At 38.6% G+C, this 12,096-nt stretch overlaps 5 protein-coding genes across 5 annotated transcripts in view; 3 read left to right on the top strand and 2 right to left on the bottom strand.

Moving 5' to 3' along the window:
- Window positions 1–12,096, top strand: part of LOC129792487 (STAM-binding protein-like A) — a 781,560-nt gene that overhangs the window by 206,392 nt on the left and 563,072 nt on the right. The gene's annotated exons all lie outside the window — the stretch shown is intronic.
- On the bottom strand, window positions 75–6,854 carry LOC129791412 (GRIP and coiled-coil domain-containing protein 2). The gene is made up of 4 exons (XM_055829582.1): window positions 6,724–6,854; window positions 6,543–6,660; window positions 1,904–6,483; window positions 75–298 (listed from the first exon to the last, which is right to left on the bottom strand). Exons 1-4 carry the CDS (start codon window positions 6,745–6,747, stop codon window positions 134–136), a joined length of 4,887 nt encoding a protein of 1,628 aa, XP_055685557.1. The 5' UTR covers window positions 6,748–6,854; the 3' UTR covers window positions 75–133.
- Window positions 8,274–9,027, top strand: LOC129792768 (gonadal protein gdl). The gene is made up of 2 exons (XM_055832125.1): window positions 8,274–8,485; window positions 8,560–9,027. The coding sequence occupies exons 1-2, from the start codon at window positions 8,334–8,336 to the stop codon at window positions 8,993–8,995; spliced, it is 588 nt and encodes a 195-aa protein (XP_055688100.1). The 5' UTR covers window positions 8,274–8,333; the 3' UTR covers window positions 8,996–9,027.
- Window positions 9,059–9,584, top strand: LOC129792864 (28S ribosomal protein S33, mitochondrial). Its single transcript, XM_055832254.1, has one exon. The coding sequence runs from the start codon at window positions 9,152–9,154 to the stop codon at window positions 9,485–9,487; it is 336 nt and encodes a 111-aa protein (XP_055688229.1). The 5' UTR covers window positions 9,059–9,151; the 3' UTR covers window positions 9,488–9,584.
- Window positions 9,687–12,072, bottom strand: LOC129792833 (uncharacterized). The gene has a single exon (XM_055832206.1). The coding sequence runs from the start codon at window positions 11,092–11,094 to the stop codon at window positions 10,447–10,449; it is 648 nt and encodes a 215-aa protein (XP_055688181.1). The 5' UTR covers window positions 11,095–12,072; the 3' UTR covers window positions 9,687–10,446.

Raw genomic sequence — 12,096 nt, 5'->3', positions numbered from 1 at the left:
CCCTCCCTCCAACAATTCAAATACATTTCCTTTAATTTTCAATTTATCTCTTTAATCCCTTTAATCAAACAAACTTTTAATATTTAAAATTATTATTTATTTACAAAATTCCAACGATTTTCGACAAATTCATTTACTGATGATTCGACCATATCGGTAGGAAGCTCCCCCAACCAATTCCATCACCCCCACGTGCCACTGAATGCAGTTTCTGCGTCTCTTCTGGGCTTAATTTGAGGATGGTATTGAGGACAGGCACCAGGTGCGCTTTCTCATCCCCTTGGCTCAGGGTTAGGAACTGCAGACAAAAAGAATTCACACCAATTAATAAAGTCAATCATAACGGTTCTAATGTTCTAGAAAGTTGTAGAGAATTGCAAAACCTTTAATTTGATACCAATTTTATCAAAATCGGTCAAGCAGTTTAGAAGATATGGCTCTTAGAACATTTCAAACATTTATATCTTCTAAACGGCGACATAGATTTTCTTCATTTTCGGACTGGTGAAAGATATTGAGTCAGGCTACAACATATCAAAATTTGAAGGAAATCGATAATGGGGTTTCGGAAATATTACCCCTCAAAGTTAGGCAAATTTTGTTTTTGATTTTAGCGCCTCTTGCAGCCATATTTGGAACTTGGAATGTTCTAGACAGTTGTAGGGATTCTTGAAACCTTTCATTTGAGCTTGAGTTGGTCAAAATTGGTCAAGCCTTTCTCGAGTTATATCAAAAAGCACTCTTTGTTTTAGGCTGCCATATTTGCTAAACCGCTTGACCAATTTTCAAGTACGGATTATTGATGAAAACGTCTAACTGAGCTCTACAACATACTAAAATTTCAGACCTCTAGCTATAAGGAAAGTGGTTGACGGTAGTTCAAAATGGCGGACGGCGGTCATTTTGGATTTCGAAAATGCGAAAAAATGAAACTTTACACCCACATATCCAAAAAAATTTTAACCTCTAGGCCGCCAAGCGGGGTCGTTGAACGACCCCAGCCCTATATTTCGTGCTATAACTTAATAAATATAAAAGATACCATTCCCATCTTTTGGAAATAAGTTCTTTGGTTATCTGAGGAGGTTGTGTAAAAATTTCAGCTCAATCCGTCCACCACAAGAAAAGTTATTAAGGAAAATGTAGAAGAAGGGAATTCAAAAATTGGTGTAACGGCCATGCTGCGGAAAATTTCTCAGAATGAAGTTAGTCACATCATAAATCATATGGTTGAAGGGGGTTGAAGGGTTGTGTTTACTTTCTCACTTTACCTTCTCAGTGTCAGAATTATCGCGAATAAGTAACATAAACAACATAAAACATAATTAGAAGCATATAAATGTGCAAAACAATAAAGAATATTCGAGAAATATTGCCATTTATCACGGTGCGGGAAGTGAGGGGAATGTGGGGAAGTAGTGAAAAAAAATAGCAGTTGCGGTCAACTTCGTGGCAAATTTCTCACGAAGAAAGTGTGAAAAATGAGTGAAAAATGTTTTTCCCTAATATCTTCTTCTGCGTGTTTCCGGGTGGCGAATTTGTGATGCAAGGGGCAAGAGGACTATATAAGGAGTCTAAAGGTAGTGACCCGACAGTTCCCGGTTTTATAGTTTATGAGAAAATCGACTTCCTTCTTGGGGTCGTTCAACGACCCCACCTTGGCGCTCTAAGGAAGCTCCAAGGTCTTGGCGGCCAGCAGGTTAAACCCGAAATCTCTATCTGTCACCGTTCTTGAGATATAAGGCAAAGTGTGGAGTCCCGGACGTCCGGAACATTCGTAATGTGGGATGTCTTAAACGTGCACATACCAAGTTTGAGCCCGATCTGAGGTTGTCAGTTTTTCCGACGATTAAAATACTTGGTGATATTAACTTGAGAATTTAAAGAATCTCAAAGTTCCTACCTTAAAGATGACGTTCTTGAGATACTCAGAATTATGCATGTGACTCTCCCGTTCTAGTGATCTCTGCTGCCGTCGTACCTCCTCCTTTAGCATTTCATTTAGTTGACTCAACTTTGCTAGATCTTGTTCTGCTTCCGCCAGGAGAGCTGTCAGGTGTTTAATGTGATTCTCACTCGCTTGGAGCTTCTCCTTCGTGGCCTGAAGTTCGGCATTCGGTGAAATGGACGCAGCCCCTTCATAGGCTGGCGCATGATCTTCAAAAGGAGAATTCAGCAATTCATCCAATGGGATCAAATCCCGTCGTCCTCTACTTGTCTTCCGTGCCACAACTTGCGAAGATTGTGATGTATTCTCAGACCCTTCACCATCTTCCCGCTCCATCAGCATTAGGTCCATTTTTTGCTCATCTGTCGTTGCGATATCAAAGGGGAATCTTGAACGATCCTCTCTACGAACCTCCGATGCATTCGACGAGTCCGGAACTTCCGGCTGAACACGGATATTTGCGAGCTCCTTCGAGTACTTCTCGTGCAGATCATCAATTTGGGTTTTAAAGCAGGCATTTAGCGTCTCAATGTGCTGCCGTTGAACTTTGAGCGCCTCTTGGTGATCCTGCAATTGCTTCTTGTTTGCCTCAATAAGACCTTCATTTGTTAGGCGAGTTTCTTCAAGCTGAATTGATAGTTCCTTCAACCGCGTTTGCGTGCGGATTTTCTCATCCTGGAAGACTTTAACCATCCTTTCCAGCTCATCGTGTTGCTGTTTCATTGATGCTTGACGCGCATTGAGACTCTCAACGGTACTCTGAAGAGCAGCGACTTCTTCCTCAAGCTCCCTTTCCCGGCTTGTATCCTTTGTTTCATGACGCTTCATTAGAACTGCCTGAGCGCGAACTTTATAGCTGGAGAACTCTGCAAGGGTTTCTTCGAGTTCTTTAGACTTTTCCGATATTTCAGTTCGGAGACGTGAAACTTCCTCTTCAAGATTGAAAACTTGACGAACAAACTTATCTCGCTCTGCTTGCAAAATCGACCCGACTTTCTCAGTCTCTTGACCCTTTTCCGACAATTGACCACGTATTTCTTCAAGATCTTGCCGTCCAGCATCGATTGCCTTATTCGCTTGATCGAGCTTGAGACGTAGCTCTGTTTTCTCATGATCACTCTCACGGAGTTTCTTCTGTTGCGAATCAATTTGCTTCTTCAACTCAGCCGAGTGATTCTGTTCGGATTTAAAACTTTCCTCGAGGACACGAATCTGATCATTTAGAGTCTTTATCGATTCTCTTTGACTCTCGAGACTTGCTTCGAGGTCCTTAACTTGATGTTTCTTAGCATCGAGCTTCTGGGAGACTTCATTAAGAGATTTCTCGTAGGCATCAATTTCCAGGGACAGAACGTTGGATTTCTTAGCAGCTGCCTTTGATTTTTCCAGCTCACTCTTTACATTTTGCTCCCTCTGGACGGCTTCCTTATGCTGAGCTTTGCTATCAGCTAGACTTTTCCGGAGTTCCTCAATCTCCTTCTGAAGTTGCCGCTGAGTTATCAAGAAGGCTTCTTTTTCTTTCTTCAAGGACTTCACATCACCTGTATCAGCAGAATCAAGACGCTCAACGGTTTCTCGCAATTTCTCATTCTCCTTTTGAAGACTTCCACGATCCTTTGCTTCTGCTTCCAAGTTTGCTATTTGCACACCTTGTTCACTGACCTTCTTCTTCAACTTCGTAGCCAAAACTCGGAGTTTTGCGTATTTCTCCTCGAAATTCTCTAAAGATTCTGTGGACTCTGCAAGATGCGTCTGAGATGTGGATGCCATTGAATCAGGCGATGCCAGAGGACGTTTCTGGAGCTCTTCAATCCTCAGTTCGGCTTCCTGAAGTTGCATTTTTAGCTTTTCAGTTGTTGTCTGGAATGTTTCTAATTCCAATTGTTGCCTGGAAATGAGTTCCCCACGCTCCTTAAGTACCTCATTGATTTCCTTCATTTCCTTCAGGAGATCTCCATTTTCCAGCCTATAACGTGACTCCAACTCTTCTAGCTTTTGTTTGTGCGCTGAAGAACAATCCTTGAGCTCTTTGCACTTTTCCTCCAACAATTGATCTTTCTCCTGAATCTTTATTTCAAGTTCTGCGGATTTTGCTTCCAGCTGATCTATTGCTTTTTGGTAGCTTTGTGTGTCCATTTCGTGCTTCTCTAGGATTATTCTCAGCTTGTCTTCGAAGGACTTAGTTAGATCTTCACTCTCTGCCTCCTTTTTCTGGATCAATGCAGCTAATTCGGCTGATTTGTCATTACCTTCCTGGGCTTTGAGTTGAATGTCATTAATGATCATTTTCTGATCTTCAAGGATCTGTTTTAGTTTTAGACATTCGTCCTGTTTCTCCTGGAGCTGGTTTTCTAGTTCTTGACATTTGGAATTGGAGGCTTTCTGGTGTTCAAGATGTTCTTGAATAAGATTTGATTGCTGCTCTTTGACTTTCTCAACTTCCTGGAGTTTGATTTGCAATCCTTCAACTTCTTTCGTTTGATTTTCAAGTAAGTTCTGTGATTGAAAAGCTTCCATTTTAACGAGTTGTTCCTCCTTCAGTTTTTCTTCTATTTCCTGGGATTTCTTTGTAAGTTCCTGGATGATTTCTTGAAGTTCCTTCACTTTCTTTTCGTGGTTTTCTTGCAATTCTCTCGATTTCTCTGTAAATGCATCCTCCATTTGAGAATTCTGTGATTCCTTTTCATTCAATTTGCTCTCCAAGGAATCAGAATGTTCTGAAAGTTTCTGGATTTCTTCTTGAAGTGTTTGGATGTTTGTCTCCTGATCTCGGATGATATTCTCCGACTTTTGTTGCAAACATTCCGATAGTTTTGTATGCTCTTCATCCTTTCGCTGTAGTTCTTGCTCCAAGGAATGATACTTGTCGGTAATTCCTTGAAGTTCCTCATGAAGCTTCTGGATCTCTTGCCTTAGATTTTCAATGATATTCTTTGATTCTTTTTCCAGGGATTCTGTAAGAGCCACGTTTTCTTCATTCTTTCTCTTTAGCACCTCTTCTAGATTCTCAGACTTTTTAGTTAGTTCCTGAATGTGATTCTGGAGTTTCTGAATGTTGGTTTCATGATCCCGAAGGAGATTATTTGATTCGTTTCGCATTGATTCCGCTAATGCTTGTTCTTCTTCCTTCCTTCGTAGTTTCTCTGCAAGATTTTGGGAATTTTTCTCTAATTCTTGGATTTCTTGTTGAAGATTCTTTATGACATTCTCAGACTCTTCTCTTAAGGCCTTTGCCATTGTTTCCCGTTCTTCATCTTTCCTCTTTAACAATTCCTCCATTTTCTGGGATTCTTCAGTTAGCTTTTGAATTTCCTCCTGAAGACTTTGAATGTTTTCTTTTTGATTTTCAATGATGCTTTGTGAGTTTTCCTGCAGAGATTTCTCCTGAATGGCAAAATTTTCCCTAATTGTCTTCAATTCTTCCTCTAAATGCTGGGATATCGTTATAAGTTCCTGATCTTCCTTCTGCAATTTTTCATTTTCTTCCCTGTAACGATCTTCAATGGCTTTATTTGATTCTTCGTGATGCTTTTCTTTATCATTTAGTGCTTCTGTGAGCTTCTCTATCTTCTGCTGAAGCTGATTTTCAGTTTCTAAATACTGTTTATTAGATTTTTCATATTCTTCCGCCTTTCTTGCGAATTCCTCTTCCATTTTCTTTGCCTTTTCTTCAAGATCTTTAATTACTTTCTTGCATTCTTCGAGTTCTTTTGCTTCTTCTTCATTGTTTTGCTTCTCACTCAACCCTTCTAACTCACGAATCTTCTCCTTGAACTTCTCAACTTCCAAATCTCTCTCTTCAATGAATTTCTGCATCTTCCCAGCTACTTTCTGCATCTCCTGCTGCCATGCGGGGATTGTGATGGAATACTCTCGAACAATTTCAACGACAGTCTTGTAGGACTTCTTGAGCTGCTTCAGTTTTGAAGACATCTCAACGATTTTATTTCTATACAGCTTCATCTTTTCACTGGATTTTTTCAGTTCTTCCTTTGCCTTCTTCTCTTCTTCCTGGCACTCAGCGATCTTCCTATTTTGCTCTTCTTTCGTGGCTTTCAAGTCTTCGAGGAGTTTTGTATTTTCTTCCGTGAGCTTAGCGAGTTTCTCCTGAGTCTGCGCAAGTTGCTGACTCTCTTGCTCCCTGCTGGTGGTGGCTTCTCGCAGCTGGATCAGAAGATTTTGCTGCTCAACGCCAATCTTGCTGACTTCCTTCAGCTTCACATCCATGTTCGTGACATCAGCAGCCAGGGAATCATTTTCATCAGTTAATCGATTAATTTGCCTCTTGAAAGCCTCATTCTCAATTGACAGCGCCTCCAGGGACTTATCCCGCTCAAGAGAAACTTCCTTCAGCTTCTTCTCCAAGGATTTTACACTTCCTTCGAGTTCACTGATTTTTATTGTAGAATTTAATTTATTCTCCGTCAGCGACTCCACAACTTCCTGCATTGCTTTCAGGCACTTCTTATCGGCATTCTTCTGTGACTCATAGTTAGTTATCTCTTCCTTTAGGTTCTTATTCTCCTCCACTAATTCTGCAAAGAAAAATTAATTAATTAAAATTTCCAGGAATCTAGAAGATTTTCAGACTTACCCTCCTTGGATTGCTTGGTCTTCTGAACGAGACTCAGGAGGAATTTGCATTTTCTCATTAGCTCATCCCGAGACATGGCCTCGAAGGGGCTGCTTGTCTTCTTTTCACCAGAAGCACCCTAAAATAAATAAGTTTTGTGAGGAATCCAGCAGAGAATCTGGAAGGATTTATAGGAAATTACCTGCTCTGGAGTGTCCTGGTTCATTTTTAACTATTTTTGGGTAACACAGTTTGGGATTAGGATGAAAATTCTGGACTTTTTCGTGGGTAATTTACATTTTCCAGCACACCTCACGTCAACACTTTGACATTTCCATTTAATTTTAGGAGTGGAAATTTTCCATTGAAATATTGGAAATGTTCTTTAATTTTTCTTATTTCATTTTCTATTATTTTCATGTTTTTTTTTAGACTGAAAAATAATATTAAATTTTGACTTTGTTTATTTGTTTGTTGCTAATTTTCAAAAAAAAAATGTACTGGTAAGCTGACCAAGCTTACGGGAGCTGTGTTTCTTTCAGTGTACCAATTTTGTGAGAGCAAACTAGAACGCGAATTTATTTAATTACGCGCAAAGTCTGGAAAAGTTGATAAGTCATACCCTAAGAAATGTTTGGAAGGCCATATCTCGAGAACGGATCCATAGATTTTCATAAATTTTTTTTTGTTTGAAAGGTCTTGAAGTCAGCTATAACATATCGAAAAATGAAAAAAAATTATGTCGCCATTTTCGAAAAATTCGAGTTCGAAATTTTCGAAAACTTTGTTTTTGACTTTAGCGCCTCTTGCGGTCATTTCTCGAAGTTGCAATGTTCTAGACATTTGTAGGGCTTCACGAAACCTTTCATTTGCACTTGAGTTGATCAAAATCGGACTTGTAGAACCCGAGATATGACATGCCAACTTTGGAAGGCTATATCTCGAGAACGGCGACATAGATTTTCTTCATTTTTGGCATGGAGCTAGATAATATAGTCAGCTATAACATATCAAAAAAAAAATGAAGCAAAAGTTTTCGAGATATTCATCGAAAACTCATCGAAAATTTTGTTTTTGATTTTTGGCCCCCTAGCGGTCACTTTGGAAACTTCGTATGTTTTAAAGAGTTGTAGGGTTTGTTGAGAGCTTTCATTTGACCCCGGGTTGATCAAAATCGGTCAAGCCGTTTTCGAGTTATGGTCGATTTTCGATGAAAAATTGTGGCGGCCATATTGACTAAACGGCTTGACCGATTTTCGAAAATGAGGTATCTTTGGAAAGGTATTGATGGCCCCTACAACATATCAAAATTTCAGGCCTCTAGCCATAATAGCGGCTGAGATATAGCGAAAACAAAATTTTGAGGTTATTCAAAATGGCGGACGGGGGGGGGGGGGGGGGGGGGTGGATTTGACCTCATAATCGGATTTCTTCAGGTCGATATTTAAACTTTGCCGTTTACCGCAAGTCTCTATCTATTACCGTTCTCTTGCAATTTATGGTTGAACTACGGCGGACGGACGGCCGGAAAAAAGAATTTTTGGCGCATACGTTTTTTGGAATGTGGGGACCCTAATTCGTGCTCATCCCAAGTTTGAGCCCGATCTGACGACTTTCGATTTTGCTCGGTACACAAAAGCTGTGTCTGAAAGAAACACAGCTAAAATGTGGAAAAAGCATAAAAATTTCCATTTTAGCATAAATTTCAAAAGAAAGATTTCAAAACGTCAAACTGATGAATGTTAAAATTTTCAAACTCTAAACTGTTTTGTTTATTTTGTTGCAAAATGCGTGTTTTTTGTTAGAAAAAAAATGCAAGAAAATTCAGAAAATCCACAAGAATTTGTGGAAAACACCTCAATGACTGGAGAAGGGATCCCTGAAGCTCCCACGCCGGAATATTTGCAGAGAAAATTGTATTTTCTCCTAGAACATCTCAAATCCTTTCATGCAGAACTTCCTGAGTAAGTTTTTCATCCCATTCTGAACGTCCTGAATGACCAAAAGATATTTTTTCATTGTTCTACATTTTCCCCAGGACTTACCAAATGAGAATCCCTTATGAATTACTCACAGGATTAGCAAATTCCCTGCTAAATGACACAATCTTTGAAATAGTTAAGGGATTGATGGAGATTCAACATGTGACGGAGAAGCACCTGGAGCAGTTACGGCAGCAGGTGGAGACTGAGCATAACATCGAAGTGCAGGAGTGGATGTCAAAGATTCACGATGAGGAGGAATTGGCGCATATTCTCAGCTTAATGAAGATTAAGCACAACCAGAAGATGAATGAGACTGACATCAAATTAGTTTTGCACCTCGATCAGAAAGTTAAGGATCAGCAGTCGACGCTGGAAAGGGCCGGCGTTCCAGGATTCTACGTCACTGATAACCCGAAGGATATTAAGATACAAATGCATCTGCTGGATTTCATCCTGAGACTCAGTAATATGAAGTTTGAATCTAAATAAATTCCGGATTATTAATTTTTCTATTTTGAAAATCCCGCCTTTTCGTTCGTCGCTGAGATTTGTCGCTCAGTTTGTTTATGTAAAAAGTCACACACACGTGAAAATTGAAAACATTGCTGAAAAATCAGGAAAAACAGTGGAAAATCTCGTGGAAAAATGTCAAAATACAAGGATTTGGTGAACCTGACTACCCCATATGCCCGAAGGATGCAGTACCTCTCCAACAGGATCTTCGGGGAAGTTGCACGACCGACAAATTCCAAATCCATGAAAGTGGTGAAGATGTTCAGTGCAAAGCCGGTGGAAAAGAATGATTACTACGTCAACTACTACCCAAGGCATGTGGAAGTTGGCTGGCTTATGAGGCATCTCCGTTCCTACGGCCTATTCCGGGATGAGCATGAGGATTTCAAGGAAGAAATGAAGAGATTACGAGCTCTCCGTGGAAAAGCCCCACCGCCTCGAGGAGAGAGCAAGAGATCCAAGAAATAGGAACTCTCATAGCATCCATAGGACAGCATTTTGTATGAAATTCTTAGATAAATTATCAAATTCTCTGTAAAAAGTTATTGAAAAATAAATATTTTGAAAAAAAAAATAGCTGAAAAATCATTTTTATGGAATTTCCACTTTGTGACAGCAGCGCCTCTAGTGAGAGATAAAACCCGCCAATTTCAAAATATTTTATTCGAGAATTTTTAGGTAATTTTTTAATATTTTCAGTTATTTTTACATTTTTTTTTGTTAGAACATTGAAAATAGAATATTGAGCTCAATATAAGTCCGCATAGAGGATCAATTATTGATAAATCAGAATAGAGCTGAAATTGATCGAGTTTTGCTCAATAATTGCTCAATCGACTGATTTACTCAATTGATTTATCAATTTTTGAGCAATCATTGATCAATTTGATTGACTCAATTGTGATTAAACATCTTTTAACTCAATCATTTGTTTATGCGCTATTTCTTAACCCTGTCTGACTTTATTAGCCCCTCAGGGCCCTCAGGGAATGTTTTTCAAATTCTTTTCTTTATTTCTCTACAGCTAAATTCACAAATATCACAACACCTTATTAATTAATTTGATAAATTCTAGTATTTCATCCACATTTTTTTGTATTTATTTTCTTTGAAAAATTTGGCTTTAATTGTGGGAAAAGTTTCTTAGAACTTTTGAACATGGTTGAGCAGAAAATTACTGAAACCCCAGGAAAAAAACATTTTACAAATTCATTACTTTTCTAATTAGTTCAGGAACTAACTCTTGAGGAGATTGATATATTATAGTTGGATGATCCTGGATATCTTTGGCACATTTAAAGTCTTTCTTTGGGGGATAAGAGGAAATTCTTTTTAAATGATTTTTCTTTTCATTTCTTATCGCTTCTCGGTGATTTTGATTCAGATTGCCTCAGAAGAAAGGTCCTTCCGTCCTCCACGATGGTGCATCAGGATGAATTCATGATGGTTGTTCGCCTGTTGTAGCCTCTACGACCAATTGCAGCTCCCTGAGCTTCACATTCTCTCCTCACACGCTTTATGATTTCTGCCACGAGTTCCTCATCGCGCTTCCTCTGCTCCTCCCAGGATGATTCATCAAGGGAATCCATCAGGATTTCTCCTCTCGTGATCTTCTCTGGACCATCCTCCTGCTTCACACTTCTTACTGAAATTTCCTGTGTGCTGCTGTGTCGACTAGCCAGGTGCCCAATGTAGCCTTTGCGCGATTTAAAGAACGCACTGCACTGCTCGCACTGAAAGAGTGCACTGGGATGACTTCCTGGAGCACTGATGGGGCTGTGAATTTTGTACTTGTGACGATACCAGTGGGTACGACTTGAGAGAATTTCTCCGCAAATTTTGCACAAAACACTCCCATCTTCGCGCATCACGTAATCCAAGAGATCAGCTTTTTCCTGGATGCTCTTTGCGGTTTTCTGAGATGGTCCAAGATGTCCAAGATCTTGGTTAACGTCTTTCTTCTGTTTCCCTTCCCGATTGCTTTCAGTTTGAATTTTCACAACCAATGTTGCTGCTGATGAGGATTTTGTGGAGTCTTTTGGTTTTTCTGTAGAAGAAAAGATTTTTATTCTCATAAATTATTCTTTAGCTGATTATGAAAAGGAGTTTATTCGTTTCTTTATTGGGAAAATCTGTAGATTCATGGCAAAACCTTTAATTTGAGGAATGAAAGATTGAGAATAAGAAATCCCCAAAGACTTCTTATTGTCCACTGAGATCTAATCGGGGAAAAAGACAGCAAATATTTTGCTCGAAAATGTGAACAATGACGTCACTATTTTGTTTTTTGTCCTAATTCAGTATTTAGTTTAGCAAAAAATTGCTTTATTAGCCTGAAAAATTCTAGTATAGGTATCTGAATTTGTTAAAAGCGGTTTAATTTAACTTGAGCTATTGCTACGACGCCATTTTGAATGCTATTCTATTTTCAGAAATTCGCTTTCAAGGAAATAGGTTAAAATTAATTAATTTTGTTTCTTATAACGTTTAGGAGAGATTATAATAAAATAATTTACTTTTTCTTTTATGTAATTTGGATAAATAGTATAATTAACCCTTCCTTGGAGGATTTTACTGACCAAAGTGGCCAATTCGAATTTTTTTAATCGCCCCAGAATTAAAATCTATTTAACATTTCGTGATAAATTCTATATCTCGTATAAGAATGTTTCAATACTTCAATATAATCGAAAGAAAACTTGGAAAAATATTTTCTTTGAGAGAAAATGAAGGTCAAACTTTTGAGGTTAGAAACCTGGATCCTCAAGTGTTAAAATGGATTAAATAAGAATTTTGAAAGATGGCCGTTCAAAGGTGCTAACAATTGTGATTTTTGTTATTTTTAGTCTGTTTTAGTTGATCAGAAATTAACATTGATTTTTCCGATTTAAAAGGGAATATCAAGAATAAAACCCTTGACAAAAAATAATTATCTGCTCCAAATTAAAAGTTTACAGACTCTACGAAGAATTTTTAGGTTTAGGGTGCTTGTCAGTGTCATCAAAGGGTTAATAAAAAAATTTTCATAAGGTAAAAATACGGAAAATGATTTTTCAGCTCTCAGTTTTAATTATTTT

Source organism: Lutzomyia longipalpis, chromosome 1 (assembly GCF_024334085.1).
Source record: "Lutzomyia longipalpis isolate SR_M1_2022 chromosome 1, ASM2433408v1".
Lineage (NCBI taxonomy): Eukaryota > Metazoa > Arthropoda > Insecta > Diptera > Psychodidae > Lutzomyia > Lutzomyia longipalpis.
The sequence above is the reverse complement of the archived record's forward strand: the minus strand, read 5'-3'. Positions and strand labels throughout refer to the sequence as shown.

What these genes read in the sequence shown, in the direction of transcription:
- LOC129791412 (XM_055829582.1), bottom strand. Translation starts at nt 6,747, where the DNA reads ATGAACCAGGACACTCCAGAGCAG. An exon ending in ACCAGGACACTCCAGAGCAG is followed by an intron (nt 6,661 to 6,723) that starts GTAATTTCCTAT and finishes TATTTATTTTAG; the next exon opens with GGTGCTTCTGGTGAAAAGAA. An exon ending in TCAAGAACGTCATCTTTAAG is followed by an intron (nt 299 to 1,903) that starts GTAGGAACTTTG and finishes TTTTGTCTGCAG; the next exon opens with TTCCTAACCCTGAGCCAAGG.
- LOC129792833 (XM_055832206.1), bottom strand. Translation starts at nt 11,094, where the DNA reads ATGAGAATAAAAATCTTTTCTTCTACAGAAAAACCAAAAGACTCCACA.
- LOC129792768 (XM_055832125.1), top strand. Translation starts at nt 8,334, where the DNA reads ATGCAAGAAAATTCAGAAAATCCACAAGAATTTGTGGAAAACACCTCA. An exon ending in TTTCATGCAGAACTTCCTGA is followed by an intron (nt 8,486 to 8,559) that starts GTAAGTTTTTCA and finishes CATTTTCCCCAG; the next exon opens with GACTTACCAAATGAGAATCC.
- LOC129792864 (XM_055832254.1), top strand. Translation starts at nt 9,152, where the DNA reads ATGTCAAAATACAAGGATTTGGTGAACCTGACTACCCCATATGCCCGA.